Source organism: Ceratosolen solmsi, unplaced genomic scaffold, assembly GCF_000503995.2.
Source record: "Ceratosolen solmsi marchali unplaced genomic scaffold, CerSol_1.0 scaffold13, whole genome shotgun sequence".
Classification (NCBI taxonomy): Eukaryota; Metazoa; Arthropoda; class Insecta; order Hymenoptera; family Agaonidae; genus Ceratosolen; species Ceratosolen solmsi.
This window is the reverse complement of record NW_011948418.1, coordinates 378,263-396,600: the sequence shown is the minus strand read 5'-3', so window position 1 is coordinate 396,600 and position 18,338 is coordinate 378,263. Positions and strand designations below refer to the sequence as shown.

Genomic DNA, 18,338 nt, shown 5'->3' with positions numbered 1-18,338 from the left:
TATGACATAGTTTACATTGTTGTTTATTAAAGCGAATGAAAAAAAAGTATTGAGAGAGTATGAAAAGGGAGAACCGTGAAATCGGAAACTCTGGCAATTCAAAAAAAAAAAAAAAAACAAAAAAAAAAACTCCAGCACTGCAATCGTATAGATACAGGCGCATATATACGGAAAGGGAAAAGGGAGCTTATGTATAAGCTAGTATACTGTTCTTTTTTATTACTGCAGAACCACACTTTAATTTTTTTATTTTTGAGCCAGTTTTGTTTCACTATATTTACTCTCTCGTGTTTGTATTGTAAAAAATTTTCTTTCCGTTTTGCCAAAATTATTATAATTAGCAAATTCGGTAAGTCGCTTTTATTATAAATGATTTTTACATATTAAACGGTGGTGTATGAAATTAAAATTTTTTATGACATTCAGCGACATTGCCCTTTAATTTAATTGTAATTAGCTCCACGTGGAAGTTTGAGCGAATTTACATTGTTGTAGTTTTTTTTTTTTTTTTGTTTCACGTAAGTGTATTATGTAAATTATTAATTTTTATCGTAATAATCCGAAATTGTCAGTATACATTATTCATGATACATTCCATGAAACTACCAATGTCTCGAAAATCATTGAATGCTTTACAATTTATAAATAAAAGATAACAATATACGAGCAATCATTAAAGAAAATAAATTATTAGCTTCCATCTTCCTCCTAATTACTTATATTACTTGTTATCACTCGGGTGTCTCAGCAGTCACTTTTTTCAAGACTAGTCATTGATAATTTACCGGTTCCCCATATAATGGTTCACTCAGCATAATATTGCGTCCACAACTTTTTCTTTTCTTTTAATATGTGCTGAATGTAAAAAGCTAGCAAAGAAAATTAAAATATCTCCTCTTTCAATGCCCGTGAATCTTCCTTCACAAATACATGCGTACTTTTTATTTTTATTCTCTCGTTCCGCATTTATTTTCACTATGATTCGCGAAAAAAAAATGAAAGATAAAGATTAATATCTCTTTTACATTATTCCGCATCCTTGCCCTTCTTCCGAATTGCTAGAAAAGAAAGTTCTCAACAATCGGAGAATGATCCCATAGACTTCGAATACAAAATGTGTTAACGGAGAGACTTTTCAATTCCATTTGCTCTACAGTTCTCATTTCTCAGTCTTCGTATATTCGTAATAGATCTGCTTTTATAGAACGACGATTTACATTCGTTTTACAATAATAATAATGCATGTAATGAGAATATAAAGTTATGATATATTATTCGATGTTTGAAAGTGTGCGGCTGGGGGAAGGTAAGGAAAGTGTAAGGTGTCTCATTAAACCAAATATAATGCACGCAATGCCGGGAGTATCTAATTATAGATTAACCAACAAGTTATAATTTTCGAATCTTCGTACTTTAAATTGATGATGGTGTGGATCGGCGCCCAATATAATATAAAAATCATGCATATATATACACGATTGAAATCACTACCTCAATTACTAATTATTTTACATAGACATTAGATAGACTAATTATTTTACATAGACATTAGATAGACTAATTATTTTACATAGACATTAGATAGACTAATTATTTTACATACGAATTTCTCTAATTGAAACATACCACAAGTTAAGCTTGAAATTTCTATTTTTATGCGCCACACTTGTTTTATTCATAAGTCTTATCATACAGCAGTTTCTATCCTCTATTATAATTTTTTTATTATTACTACATTTACTTTTTGTAAAAGAGCAGGAAATTTTTCATTTAAGGTAAATTACATATTAAACTTGCAATTAGCTTATAATTCCACTCGCATAATTAAACTTAATATATATATATATATATATATATATTTTTTTTTTCTTTCTTTTTTTTTTGTTGTAATTTTACATTTTTGTATATCTTATTTACGTTTATATTTCAACTGTTCTATAAAGTTATGAAATTTAAAATTAAAGCAGTGCTAATATTTCCCTCCGAGATTCTAGTAGTGCACGCACGCACAACACGTAGTATTTCCTTATTATTAGTTTTATCCATCTCTTTTCCTTCTTCTCTCTACGGTCCTATTCACGCCGGTCACTCACTATAAGCTCGTACCGATGTTTTTAACGGTGATTGCTAAATAGCAAAATGGAAAAGCGTACGATTCTATTAGTAAAGAGGCCGAGCTTCGGCAGCATACGTACACATTCGCGAATTTAGATCGAAAAACATTAGTAGGTTTACCTTACCATACCTCGCAATCCTTTTAATCTCTCTCACGCATTTCCCTCACCCATGTAATTACGATGTTACTTTTTATGTGCCCCAGTCATTCGCTGGCCGACTGCTACCAACCTTTTCCGCTACTCTCGAGAAGCAGAGGTACAGAAAATTGTGAGAGAGGAGTGGGAGCGAGAGCGAGGGAAAATAGGTCGACCGCACGAAATAAAACGAAACGAAACAGTGTGATCAATATCGCGTATCCAACTTTATATGCAGTGAATACTCTGTATTGTGGCGCGCGCGCGTCTTCGTATGTGGAAAAGCTCAATGAGCCGGGCTGTGATGCTCGTACTTGTGTACAACTCCTCATTCGTTCGCAATTCTACTTTCATTTCTCTCTAGCATTACGCCTGCCGATCTTGTCCGATCTAACTCTAGATCACCCTCTCCATCTCCCTTCCATCCATCCGCACACGCGCACACGAACACGCACACGCACACGCACACGCACACGCACACGCACACGCACACACTCTCTCTATCTCTCCCTGGTGGTTCTTTCGCTCGCTCATTTATCCCACGCGCATTCTCCCGACATCCTTTTAGCTAGAGATCCGTTCGATCGGTCTTGAAATTGCGGGGAGAGCAAAAGTGACGCGCTTATCGTCGCCGAGACTCTTCGACATTTGCCGCAAAATGAGACAGAGTGAAATTCAGGGGCTAGAAAATACGTATCGAGGTAGTAGCACAAAATGTCTTATGCGAATTTTCACGTGAAAGGGAGTTATTCGCAATGTGTACGGACGTATTGCATAATGTGACGGGCATTATCTAGAAATCAGTGGAATAACATTTCGCTCGTCAACAACTTTGGAATCTCTTTTTTTTTTTTATCATGGAATGTCGAATATCAGCGAGTGGATATTTTTTACGAGATTGGCACTTTTCGGACAGTTGGCGAATGAATAAGTGTAATCGCGAAATGTTGGATTATCAAATGGCAAAAGGTATCGTCGATGTTTGATTAGCGATATTATTCCATGCACAATATGCATACAAATTGAATAAATTAATTATTTAATTTACCCCACGTACTACGGTAGAAGTATGTGGGTGGAGACAGAAGATTACTAGCTTTTCTTTGACTTACGTATTATGCAAAATAAGCTAATTAGCCTAAGCCTTTGTCACACTGCTGTACTTGCATGACTAATCTTCTCTATCGTAATCCAATTAATTTAATTATTAAATTGGCCTACAAGAAATTATTATGCATTCGTGTAAGCGTAATATTTTCCAATCGTACAAGTAAGCACAACGAGTGACAGCGATACTTAGGATAAAGTGTCTTTATTACAAAGAATACAAAGTAAAAGTCATTTTTTTAAATTATTTATCGTTTCTCGCAATAATGAAAAGTGAAAGAATATTTATATCTGTGAAAAGTGATTCGCGGCATTACGTGGAACGATGCAATAACGCAATCGACACAGTGCTGTATCGCCTCATAAACAATTACCATTTAATTGTGATGCGAATGTTACGCGAATAGTTGGCCGGTGAAACGAAATAACGATCTCCGTACATTATCCTTAGCACATTACGAGATGTGGTATTGGTCCTGCACAGACCCATTGGCTATTAATAACGTACAGGACCCTTTTACTCGATTTTACTCGATTTTACTCGATTTTACTTCGATGAGCTCCTCATCCACGCCCTTATCGATGTCATCGAAAGGAGTGCGACGACCGGCGATTATCCACATGTGGCGTCTCCCTCGTCGCGATGAGGCTAACGACGTTACGTATGTCGAAGAGACAAGCTCGCGCCCCTTTCGTGTTTTTTCACCCTCTCCGTATCTATTTCCTCCATTTTTCATCCGGGCCCGGACAGAGTTTTTGAAACTCACCTCAAGGCAGTTTTCGCGCTTCCTTGCTCTCATCCACCTGCTCTCGTCCACTAACCCTCTATTTCTTCTGGGCTTTCCAACCCTTACCCTACTCTACTTATATCCTCTTTTACGCCCTCTCTTTCTTTCTCTCTCTCTCTCTCTCTCTCTCTCTCTCTCTCTTCCCTTCATCCTCGAGTGTATTCACCCCACATTCTCTCTCATTTTCTCTCGTTTACGCCAGTCAACTATTTATCCTTCCCGTCCCCCCTCCATGCTCTACCACTACTTCTCTTCTTCATGGGTATACATTTCTTATCTCTCTACCACCCTTTGCCACACACCCATATACACACAGACACGCACGTACGCACGCACACGCACACTCATACACCCACTCTCTCTTTCTCTCTCTCTCTCTCTCTCTCTCTCTCTCTCGCTCTATATATATATATATATATATATATATCTTTATACTTTACCATGTGCTATACAACTCGCGTGCGCCGTACGACGCGTCGTCGACATTTATAAAGCGAGCAAGTATTCACTGACTACCACGACACAACACGAGAAGCGTACGGTGTATCGATCGCGGGCGTCGGCATCCGCTCGGTGGCGCCCTCGTCGCACTCGTACCACCTCCTTTCCTCATCACCCTCTTTATTTCTCTCGCTCTTCTGCTTGCAAATATCAACTTCCACCTCGCTCATTCTATTCTCTCGTTGCTGTTCTTTTCTTCCTCGTGTATTCGTATCATCTCTACACGCGCTTATGTAGAATACACACACACGCGCACATGTATATATATATATGCATGTCCAAGAAATATCCAAAATAGGAGCTACGAAGAAGCGGGAGGTCGAGTGCAACGGGGATTTGTTTTACGATGGTTGGAGCTAGAAAAAAAAAAGAATAATTCGTCGCTTGTCCCCCGCTGCCTCTCTCGCATCTTTGCTAAACAAGATCAAAGACACCAATTCAACTAATCTTGATTCGTCTTACACACTAGTCGTCGGATGTACGTGCGAACATTTAGCCGATTTGCAGCTTTAACTCTGGTTCTTCGATATTCAAGATCGAGCGAGGAACTGGAGAAGACCCATTCAAGCTTAAACAAATTTAAATCAAAATTAAACAAAACCTGTTCTTTCACCTGATGTTTTACACACATAAGAATCGAGTAAGAGATAAAGAGATAGATAGATAAATAGATAGATAGATGGATAGACAGAGATACAGAGATACAGAGAGAAAGAGAGAGAGAGAGAGAGAGAGAGAGAGAGAGAGAGAGAGAGAAAGAACTTATGTAAAAAAAAATTCCGTTCGCGGGTCCTTCTCGATCGAGTCTTTCCACGTCCTGACTCTTATCGAGTGCGCAGCATCGCACCGTCTCCTCTCTTACTCTCCCTCCGCGTATTTCGGATCCTCCCTCTCTCTCGCTCTGTCTCGCTCACACGCTCGCCACCAGTCGCTGCATCCCTTTCCTTTCCATTTATCTCGCTCCCGTCTACGCGCGCACTTGACTCGTCCTCTCGCTCTCGCGCCCTCTTGCTCTTTTGCCCTCTCGCTTTCTCGCTCGCTCGCTCGCTCGCTCAGCTCCCGGTCTATCGCGCAGTGTGCAAGTTTCGGTGGGTAGGCGTAGTCTCGTGCATCCGCGTGTGTCGTAGGCAAGCGGCATCGGCCGACGTCGCTACCTTCGCCGTCGCCGAGAGTAGACAGGTGCGCCGGGGGGCGCGATCCGGACCCTGAGCCCGGCATGCCCGGACATCCGAGGACGGAGGCTCTACCCCAGGTCGGACGCGAGCAGCTCCCGATCACACGTGACACGCGTCTATTACGTAAAAGTCTTGACGAGGTGGCCGACGTCGGGACATCGATCCACGCGGGCCACGAGGCGTTGCCGAACCTTGTCGCATGGCGGCGGCGGCGGCCGGCGAGACTTCGCTGCCCGGGATCCGGCGGTTCGTGGCGCGGATGCCGCCCTGCCCAGTCCTCGCCACCGATATCTAGACTCATCGATGCCCAGCGTCGTCATCACCGTCGCCGTCGTCACCGGCACCACTACCGCTCCGATTGTTTGCCACTGATAGGGAGGCTGAGCGTGCTAGTGTCCAAATCGTGTGTGCCGCTGTGAGAAGCGACGTGTGTCCACGCGCGCGTGCTTATCAAGTCGGAGGAGGGGATGTCGGTCCTTCGTTGCGTGCCCCGGACGTTTCTCTCTTTACGTGGATCATTACGTAGAGGCCCAAATGAGGTAACAAGACCCTGCGCTAACTAATCGTATTCGGATACCAGCCACTTAGAACGCGCTTTCCCGCTCTTTCCAGCGCGAAAAAAGCCCCGAATTTACGTGCTCCTCGTCTCCCCCTAGAATTTCTATTTTCCAGTACTTACGCAAGCATCCTAAGAGACGAGTATCCACCTTTTTGCGCTCCTCCCACTATCCCACCCCTCGTTCGTACATCCATTGCGCTTCCGCTTCCTGCGATTTATTACTTTCATCTGCTTATACTCGTTTATACTCTTTTAATTCACTATCTCATAAGAATTATCGAGCTATCATCTTTACTATCGCCAATTTCGAATTAGGACATTATGTCACAATACACGTTCTGTTGATATATATGTGAAGAGCGGACTTTATGCACAAAAAAAACCTATACACACACACACACGCACACACACACACACGCACAACCCCCCCCCCCCCACACACAAATATATAAACGGAAGTATTAACGTGTCAAAAGAAGATAAATTACTTCGAAAATTGTATAGTCTTTTGCAATATATTTAAACGTATTTATTTAAAGATACATATTTAAGCGAGGCAATTCCTACTATTTTAATATATAAATTTTTTTAATTAAATGCTTATGAATAAGTAGATGACGTCTAATGTTTTTGGATTTTATTGGATTTTACAAAATATTTCTCGACTCGGCTTGGTTGCATCGATTTGGCAGTTTAGAACAGTTCATTTTGCCCCACGATATTTCTAACTTTTACTCTCATTTTTCGACAGTGGTCCCCTTATCTTAGGGCACGTGTTACGCGCCTTGACCTTGTCGCGCGAGATATAACACACAGTTCGATGAACCGCAGAGTGAGAATAAGAGAAAGATATAATATATATATATATATATATATACTCTATCTATCTCTATCTGTATGTGTATGTGCATGGTATGTTTGTGCCAAAGAGACTCTCTCTCTCTCTCTCTCTCTCTCTCTTTCTCTGTGACGCATGGCAAACTCGAATTGACCCCTGTTTGACGGGGGCATTAGCCTGGGGATATAATAATATACATCTATACTCCTAATATATCTCTTAATTAGCTGCTAATCTCCTTTCAACATGAACACTTATAATCGTTTTATCAATACTGCTTTCCATGCGTTTTTATAACCAACTTTGTTCCTTTGAACAATAATTATTTTCCCTGGGATTGTAAAATTGTTTCGCCAAATGTTTTAAAAATTCATTTTAGCAAGCGTTTGCCTTAATCCGATTAAATTTTTTCGTTGATAATTTCGTAGAGACCAGTCATATTATGTAAATATGAAATGCGCAATGTTTTTTTTTTTTTTTTTTTTTTTTTTTTTTTTTAATTACAGACCGATTAGTCTTAAAATCCAATTGATTTCAATTAGCCGATTTACGATATTTAAAAATATTGCAATTAACATTCTTCGCATGCTAGTGACACTCTATTTCTGACTACATCTATTATTCATTTTAAAATAGCGAACGGATTGTAGAAGCCGTAATCTACTCTAATTGAAAGATTATCATGAATTTATAATAATATCAATTGCGCTACTAAAGCTCGGCCGGAATAAGCACGGATTTTGTTACGATAGGGTCACATATCAAAAGTCTAATTGTTCAAAAAGCAATCGTTTTTATCTAAATTCACGAGACTCGCCACAACGACGATTCATCATTTCTCGAAATGCGAAAGCAATGAGTCTGCGTCATTGATCCTAAAATCCAGTCTCGCCCCCCCCTCCCGTCCCATCAACATTTCTCATTATTACCATCGCGACTCCTGTGGCTTCACTTCATTATCGATCGGTGATTAGATATGAATGTCGCTTTGCGTTGCTGCCACTCGCTGATCGATCCTCCAGTGCGATCCACATGCAATCTCGATCATGTATAGGTACGCTGGACTTTAGACGCGCGATTGCAGTGTTTCTTGGTAAGGGGGTCGACGACCAACAAGCTTTCTTGATATTTTACAATTACCATTCGTGATTTCTAATTTTTTTTTCTTCTTCTTTTCTTTTCCTTTCTATATATAAACTTTGGAAATCTATAATTTATAACATGATTAACATTTTATATTTTTAACATTTTATAGTTATCCACTGTTCATTCTTCTTTTACGCCTTAAGAGAATGACGGACGAGTAGGGAGAGAAAGTAGATCAAAAAGTAATGGCGAGTCGTAAGAGCAGAATAGGATTTTAGGATAAGTGTGACAAGATATCGTTTACCCTCCGAAAATCTAATCAAGGGAATTCTATATTCTGTAAAATATTTTACTCCACGCAATATTATGTGCGATACAAATATTTGTTTCATACTTAATATAAGTCATATGTAAATATATAATTAAGAAAACATTCGATATTTATTATTGCGATCATTAGCGAATTATAAACAAACGTATTTGAGCATTGGGAGTTAAGAGAATGGAATTCTTATGAAATTCACAATAATAACTTATTCGTTTCATTCGATCATTTATTATTTAATATTATTCGCATCTCATGATAATTATCAGCTGCGCTCTTGCATTTTTATGCAATAAATGCCTGATTATAATTTATCCATAATGGTAACAAAAGCAATTAGTGCGCAAGAGTTATCTTTATTGTCTAGTGAGGCAATACGACGTAGATTTATCAAGAAGACAAAAAAAAAAAAAATAATAATAAAAACTGAACACACAGCTACAAATCTATTATAATAAATGCTGAAAACTATTCAACAATGAAAATACTGTTTCATTGTTGTGTTAAATATTGTTTTGCGTTATGTATGGAGCTCCCCCTAACCATAAAATTCAATCAATCTCTCATTAATGTATTTAAATTTTTCTCTGATCTTTTATTATTTTGTTATTGTTTTTTATTCACACTTGACCTTCTAATTATAAGAGAAACTCATTGACATATGATATTGTGTTTTAGCTTATGATACTTTTGATATTCTGATGTTCTCTTTCATCCAACATTAGAACTGAATTGATGTATGTTTAAAAGAGACTTATCGTTATAGTTATTTTAGTAACAAATACCACCGCATCATTATATAGTAAAATAAAAATACCATGATTTTGGATGTACGAAAAACTTTTTGAAATTATCAAAACAATGTGCTCTTAACAAGTCTTTACATTTACGCGATTATTTTGATGCGAGAGGAATGCAACGGCTGCAGTTTTCAGAAATTTATATATTATTGTAATCTATTTGATTAGGTGTAATATTATGAGTTGAATTTAAAAGAAAAATATCATTGCTCCGATTGTAAATACATTTTTTAATTTTGCAGTAGGTCTTTGAATTCGCCTTAATAAATTTCATTTCGTTTGCATTTAACTTAATTGTCAATTACTTCATCGTAGAATCCCATGTATAAGTGTCAATAGAGATTCTTCTATCTCATTCTATCTCATTCTATCTCATTCTATCTCTTTCTCTCTCTCTCTCTCTCTCTCTCACTCTCTCGATTTCGCATATGCATGGCATAAATTATTGGAGATACGCATTAATAATGCTTACGTAAGGATCACTTAGCTTTGCCGATATTGTCAAGGATATATGCATATTCCAACCCAATCGCTCTCTACCGCCCACATTTATATATCCTTCATTAAATTCAAAGTTTCGCTCTCTCTTTTCCTATTTATCAAAAATAGCAATGAATGTCAGAGTCGTAGTAATATCGAATAACCGTGATATCACCATTAATATATCGATAACAATCCAAACTTGCACGCTTCGTCCGTCAATCGCATAATCTAAATATTTGAGCCTTTTATCGTCCAGCATCGGATCTTTTTATGTAAAGTCAAGAAATTAGCTGAATTACGTGTGAATTTTTTAGCAAGAACGTTGAGTGAATTTTGACACGTGTCACACGAAATTATCAATCGATTGTCATTGCAAAGGAAATTAATTCGAAAATGTTATTTCATGCCAATAGCAATTTACTTTCAGAATAATAACCATAAAATTACTTATCTTTTAAGCTAAAAGGTATAAAAACATTTATATTTCTATATCCGTTGATTTATATTTATATTCGATGTTAATGTAAAAGAGCAAGGACAATTAAATGCATAAAATACGTTGAAAGCTTATCATTTACATATGAAGCTATTTTCTCTAAAACATTTTACAAATAAATTACAATACAAAACATTTTTTTAACAATTAGTAATGGAAAACTTTTTTTTATTATTTCTGGATAAATAAATTTATATTTAAATTTATCATTAAATAAACCTTCTAATAAGAAGGATAGAACTTTAAGAAAATAAATATCATAATTTATTTCATATTAATATTCTAATGATAATTTTGTGCTTTTTGATGTATTTAATCACTTGGAATACAATTGTCTCCATGATCCAAGGAATTCTATCATTGGTCGCTCGCATATTATATATGACACGATAACTTTCCAATATCTCTATTTTCCTATGCACAACAAATAATCAGTATATTCCGCAACATTCAACATCTCTAATGATGGGAATGAAGCTTTGCAAAAAAAAAAAAATATAAAAAACAAACAAGAAAAAAAAATTATGTAAAAGAGAGGGATTCGGCATCTCGAAATAGCATAAGTTTGTAAAATTAAACGCAAAAATTCCATCTCACTTAACGATGAATACAAGTAAATGAAGAAAAGCCTCAAGATGTACTTGAGCGCCTCTTGTCGGACGAGCTTAAAACTCTAAATGCAATTGGAAAGCAAAAGTCGCTGTTCACGCGAAATGCTGCTCGTCCGATATAACTGATGTCAGTGTTTTTGCGCGGGTCCGTTTCGGCTCAATTGCCAGGGAGGAAAAAAGACGGTAATGGATAGAGGAAAAGTTAGGAGGCGGTGAAGAGGACCTGGAATGAAAGTTGGGCCGTAGCCGAGCGCGATTGAAACAGGCGAAGATAAAGAGCGAAGGTGGGGGGAGGGGGGTGGATAGGACGGAGGTGCGTAAAGAGCGAGCGAGCAGCCAATCGAGCGAGTTTCTGATACATCGAGCGACCGTTGCGATCGGAGAAAAGGGGTGCACTCCTATGACCCTGAACCTAACTGCCGCGCCACTCTCTACAGGGGTGCGAAGTTTTCGAAGAGGGAACGAATGGGAGTGAGAGGCCGAGTGGTAGAGTTGGTATGGGAGTAAGAGAAAGAGGAGGCAGGAAAGGAATGGAGGAGCAAAAAAGATAGGATGAAAGATGGAGGGAAATATAGTTGTGACCGAGGAGTATGCGATTGAGCGAGATGCAAGAAAACTTGAGGAGGATGGGGTACGATTACTAGTACTACTACTACTACTATTACTACTATTACTACTACTACTACTACTACTACTACTACTACTACTACTACTACTACTACTACTACTACTACTACTACTACTACTACTACTACTACTACTACTACTACTACTACTACTACTACTACTACTACTACTACTACTACTACTACTACTACTACTACTACTACTACTACTACTACTACTACTACTACTACTACTACTACTACTACTACTACTACTACTACTACTACTACTACTACTACTACTACCGCTACTACTACTACTACTACTACCACCATCACTACCACCACCACCACCACCACCACCACCACCACCACCACCATCACCACCACTACTACTACTACTATTACTACTTTTAACAGGGAAGTTGGGCGGGTAGAAACGAGGGGAAGATTGGGAGGGAGAGAGAGAGAGAGAATGATAGGGAGTGAGAGTACAGTATCACCGGGATCAATACTCCCGCGTCTTGCGATCATTCATCTTGCCACGCCCCTCTGCTCATTCCCTCTTTCTCGCCCCCCCCCCTCTTTCTCATTCCAACTCTGACTCTTCGTCGTTCTTTTTCTTCCACTTTTCATTTTCTTCTATTTTTTCTCAGCTTTTCTCCACTATTTTATCTTCTTCTTCTAAAATTGTCGATACATACCAAGATGTCCTCATTTATAATTCAATTCAATTAACTGCATTAGCAAAATATTAAATTAGAATTTATTTAGATGTACGGTGATTATACTGGAGTGTCGTTGATAAAATTTACTTGACAATGCACATTTTTCCTTATTCGCATTGCTAAAGTGTAATATTACATTGATAATTATTCAATTAAAAATATTCTATTGTATAAGAACATATGCAATCTTTAATATTCAATATTAAATAATAATTTATATATGAGATACAAGTATAAATAATGATAATAATTACTAATTTTGACCAAAAAAATTGACTATCCTTACACATACATGCACTCAATTCTGACGTAATCAATGCCTTTAATAATAAAATTATTTCGACATACGCATATATCGACACACGCCGAAATATATATATATATATATATATATATATATATATATATATATATATATATATATATAATTATATAATAATAAATATAGTCCAGTAAGCGACTGATATTTTTCTAATTTAGTCGAATGTGTTTATGGATTGGATACAAGCCCAACCCAATTATCGATTTTTAATAAGAAAAAAATGAATAGCAACGTGTATATAATTCTTTTCTTAGCTGATAAATTTTGGCTTTCATTGTAATCACATACTTCGAGGTTAGAAAATAATAACAAAGTGCGATCAACGGAGAGCTATGATTTATTTATGCGTTGTCGCTATCCTTAATTATCCATAACATTCATTCGTTGCTTGATTTTTTTTATACAATTAATCAATTTAATAATTAATACATTTGTTTATCATTCTTCAATATAAATATTCCTTCTAATTTTGAATTGAATGTAATTCATAAAGAAGTATTCGTATATCGTATTTTTTATTTATTCGTGCAATTCGTTAAAAGAATGGAGTGCGTATTTTTTCCATAAGTCTATGAATGCTATAACAACAAATATTTGGATTTTAAATGTATCTGTCATTTAACAAATTGAAAACGGCTAACGAAAATTCCTATAAAGATAATTAAGAAATTAGATAAATCGTATATATTTATAACCTACGAGTTATAAACCCTCTCTGCCATTAATTTTCAAACAAAACATTCATATTCAAACGGAATTCGACTATAATTATTGATAATAATTTATATCCGATTTAATCGATCAAAATTTCATTCAATACTTGCTCGCTTGATCGATGAATTTCTTTTTAAAAAGCATAGAGTACGCGCGTCCCAAGTGATTTAAATAATTCGTGCACAACTTAAGCCGCGATTGAACATTGCCAGTATTTATCAGATGGCAGATCTAAGCAGTTTGTCGCATTACAAAATTTCCATTTCCTCGAGGCGGACTTGTCGGCCTAGGACATTCGAGCGGGTAGGTTGAATAGCGCCTCTACGAGTCACCCTGCAAACAAAATAGAAAAAAGTTCAGTGCGGAATCAGATGGCCAGGAGTGATGCTCGCACACTCGTCGACGACATCATACCCGGATGCTGATAATGCGCTCTGCACTTGGCTCGTCATTTCGCGCGGCTAAAATGAGTTTCCGGGGGTGGCCGCGCTGCTCTTACCAACGGCTCCGGGTGCGGTATTATTGAGAGGGTCGCTCGAAACAAGAGAGTCTAGATAATAGAGATAGAGAAAGGTGGATGAATGGCTTGCGGGTCGAGGGGCAATGGGAGGGGGAGGGGGAAAAGAAGAAGGAGGCAATGGTACAGAGAAAAAAAGAGGTCGAGCGGAGGAGCGGATTAAGGAAGATAGAAAACCAGAGAGGAGATTCTCTCCGATCTGTGAGCTCAGGGTGAAAGTACGGATAGTGGATCTCTGTTTTGGAAAGGGAGATGTGAACGAGGCTAAAGGCGAGTGTTCTGTTCCTCCTTCTCCGTCTCCTCCTCCTCCTCTTCATCCTCATCCTCATACTTCTCTTTCTCCTACGCCCCTTCTATCTTGAACTCACGAAGGGTGAAACGGGGCCGATCGTCAGTCACGATTGATCCGATCAGACGGTAAGATAGAGCGACAAGTTCTATTCTACGATTGAATCGCGCAGTCGCTCAATATGCTTCCTTAGTGCTTGTAAAGAAGATCATTGAAAATAATGATTCTTAACCCTCTCCCCGCCATCCCCTATCCGATACCCCGTCACCTCCCCCTCGCGTTCGCTCTTTAAATGTTTTACTTCCACTATTTTGAGAAAATGATTTCGCATAATTTTATCTTAGTAGTACTGCTTGATATTAAATTATTATAGAATTAAGAGAAAATCATTGTATTAATTCAGAATACCAGGAATAATCATTGACTTTTTTTGTGACGTGCATCTTTATTGTTAGTAATAAAATTTGCATAATCAAATGGTTACTAATTATTCGGGATCTGCGTATACGTTTTATTTAAAAGTACTGTCGTTCTAAAATAATATAATAATTATAATCCCAAACTGAATCAATAAACTGAAGAACGTAGAAGATTTCCCTTTCTCTTTATATTTCTATTAGTGAATGCATTCTTATTTGTATGATTATTTTACTTACGACGAATGATTCGATAGTGCAAAAAATTAAAAGTTAAAATAATCCTGAATTAAACTTATAACCCTATCAATTAAATATTCTATCATTTAGATATTTTATTATTTATTTAAATTACTAAATATTTTCATCATAAGAAAGAATTTCAATTGATAATATAGTATATTCAAAATTATTTCAAAATTATTTCAATTAAAATCATTCAAAATTATTATTCTTGTGAATATATTTTCTCATCCTGTAATAATTTCACGAATTTATGTGAATGTAAAATTGAATAGCGTGCAATTAATTAATTAAACAAATGTAATATATAAAAATATATATAAATTTTATCGATAATAACATTGAAAATATTAATGAATATTTATTTTAAGCATACGTACAGCAAACGTCAAATATGTAAAGCGTTGTAAGCGTGTCAACGTTGTAAATCAATGATAAAATAACAAATAAATAGTATAAAAAAAAAAAAAAATATTTCAGAACACATTAAATTTAATGTTGCCGCCAATTATAACATATAGCTGCAATTACTAAGCAATTTTTCTATTTATCGACAGTCGCTAATGGACGTCCGAAACGAAAAATACTTAATAACAATATAAAATTAATCTAAAAATAAAATTGATCAAATGCATCGATTAATTTACGACAACACTCTGACTCGCACCCCCCCCCCTCATCCTAACTTTACCGAAATCGTAAAAAAAATAATGTTTTCAAGTATCTTAGCGAATTTAAAATATCGTAAAATACATTTCGTGCATTCTGTTAAATACGAAAATCTCGCAGACTACGTGATACGGAGCTAAAGAAGAAAAAGAGTCGAATAAGGGTCACGAAGATTTACAATACACGTAAGATGCAAGCTTTAAAGCACTGACTTATCACGTGCTGCTATCTCGAAAAGTTCACCCTTCAGTTTTTTGTCCCTCAAGTGCCTGGTAATTTGTTTTACTCGATTTAAATTTAAATTTTCGCGGTCATACGGTTTGGAAAAGAGAATATAATGTGAGGAATATAGAATCGCATTAAAGATTCTTTCTTAAAATTTTGCTTTTTAATTTCCATTAGATTAGCCTACTGGACTTGAAAAATGTCGGGAAAACTTTGTTTAATCTCTCGTTCATAAGCATTCCGACTCTATAAGAAGCAAGAAAATTTTTAGCGTTAACACAAGCAATAAATCCGTCTTTGCATAATAGATGAGATAGTCTCCGTTAGAAATTTGATCTGTAATGGATTAGAAAATTCTTTTTGCACTTATTCTGCTGTTCAAATAACGATTACAATTTATCTTCACATTTTTTCAAAGATTCTCTCTCGTCTTATTCGAGTGATTAAGTTGCAGTACATTAATAAACGGACGTCATTTAATGATTTGTTTCACCAAAACCATGACACGATAAGATTTCATCGCGTTTTAATGAACTATGTAGTAATAATAGAATTCGCGATACATTAAGGCAATTTTATAAGTAGAGGAAGTACGATAAGTACGATCTACATGTTACGTAACATTGATAATATCAAATACACACTTAATAGTGCTTGATTTTGAAGAAGAAAATAAATAAAAAAAAAAAAATATATATATATATATATATATATATACACAATACTAAATATATGGTAATTAATTGATCGGTGCATGTTATGAATTCTGAAGGACAAAAACCTTCAAGGCTCCTTAAAGTTTGAACGAATAACATAAATAAAAAAAGATTATCTTCCGGTAATGTTTGCATAAGCACATTTTAATCTCATCCCATCCAATCTAGGAATTAATTAATCAGTCAAATCACTTCTGATCAACTGTCATAATAATGTCATACCCCATTACATTACAGCGATGGAGACGGAGAAAGATATAATCCATCATCAGGAACGTTACAGGAACGCGTACCTCTCGGACGAAGAGTCCGGATACAACTTCTTCGCCCTACGCAGTCAGCTGCTCAAGCAGATAAACTCAAATGTCGTCGAAGAACGGTAACTTTATCATTATGTCGACAACTAAATGTTAAATTTCAAAAATACTAAAATTTGCAAAATTTTCTTCTCCTATGTACCTTATTACGATAAATCTTCAGATTCCGTCCGTCAGACAGGACACCTTAATACATCAACTTTAACTTTGTATTTAATTTACAGCTCTTGATATTCCATTATCACGCATATAATGTAAATCAAAAAGCATAAATTCTCTTTACTTAAATTTTCCTAAAACTGTCTTTCTTTGCTTATCAATATTTTCATTTCATAAAAATTAATTAATATTACACATATATTGGAGGAAATAAAAATTTTAATCGAGTGTCGAAAAAAATACGAGAACTATTTATTATAATCTTTAGAATTTTTGCAACAAGTAAAACGTAAATTGTTCATATTAAAATTAAATCTGATAATAGAGAGTCTGAAAGTTATAGGAAAAATTTTTTAAATTTTAACAAAAATTATTTCCGTAATTGGCCAATAATAATGTTGAATAGGTTGGATAGTAATTTATTATCTGCTATTAAAAGCGGAACAATTGATTGCGTATTTCTCGATTATCGTGTAGTTGAGAAATTATGGGTTAAAAAGAGAATTATTTATTATCATAAACACGCCGCATAATGTTCCATAATCCTCTTTACATACATGCTTCTTTCTATTTACAAATCTATGAAAGTTTTACGACTACTCGCCTATACAACATTTATATTTATTATCCGTCCGCCTGTTATATGGACACCCTGACAGATCGTATCGTGCAATTTTTATTATTTATTTATTTATTATACGAGAAACGTTAAGATCGATTGAAATTTTTGTTCTTTTAATCGTATAAATGAAAAACTCTGTGGTTTGCGCGTACTGCTAGAAAATACATTTTTCACATTAACTGTTTTGCTTTAAGCTCGCATTCTTTAATTAATTAAAGAAGTGGCTAATCTACAAGGGCTTATTAATGCTATTTTAAATACGCTTTAACTCGGCAGTTAATAAAGTCGCGAACATTTTGCCATTAATAGCACGAGCATGCACCGAAGCTATTTCGAGTGCTTGACGTTTTTTGCCGGAGAAGGAAAAAGTCCGGCAAAAGCTCGAACCTAGAGTGCCGCAGAAGTTATTTTTTCGAGTGTGGCCAAACTATTCGGTTAATCGATCATTGCGCCGCAGCAGGGTAATTTAACCTTGATCCCAACACGCGACGACCCTTCGACGGCATATCGCATTCCCTCCCACGGGACGATGAAATCCCATAGTGTTTAGAGGTTAGAGTGTGGAGGTAAGGGAATCTTGAATGTGCCGCGAATTTCCGAGGGCTTTTCATGTCATTAGGTTAGCATGCTTTTCCGATAATCGGAGATTTAGTCACTCCTCTATTTTTCTCCTTTTTGCCTCTTCATATCTGAGAGTGTCTTTCGCGCCCATTTGCACTCGTGCTTATGCCCTTAAGTTTTGGCCCCTTCGTACTATCGCCCCCCCCCCCCACTT

The 18,338-nt window shown here is 36.3% G+C and overlaps 1 protein-coding gene across 4 annotated transcripts in view; it reads left to right on the top strand.

Moving 5' to 3' along the window:
• The window catches only part of LOC105360079 (serine/threonine-protein phosphatase 4 regulatory subunit 1), a 316,542-nt gene that overhangs the window by 29,951 nt on the left and 268,253 nt on the right, over window positions 1-18,338 (top strand). For 3 of the 4 annotated variants that reach the window (XM_011496862.1, XM_011496863.1, XM_011496861.1), the window contains exon 3: window positions 16,703-16,844. In XM_011496862.1, coding sequence (XP_011495164.1) covers window positions 16,703-16,844 — 142 coding nt within the window. Of the gene's footprint in view, window positions 1-6,142; window positions 6,363-16,702; window positions 16,845-18,338 lie in introns of those variants that run through there. The other variant, XM_011496864.1, reaches the window with a different exon arrangement.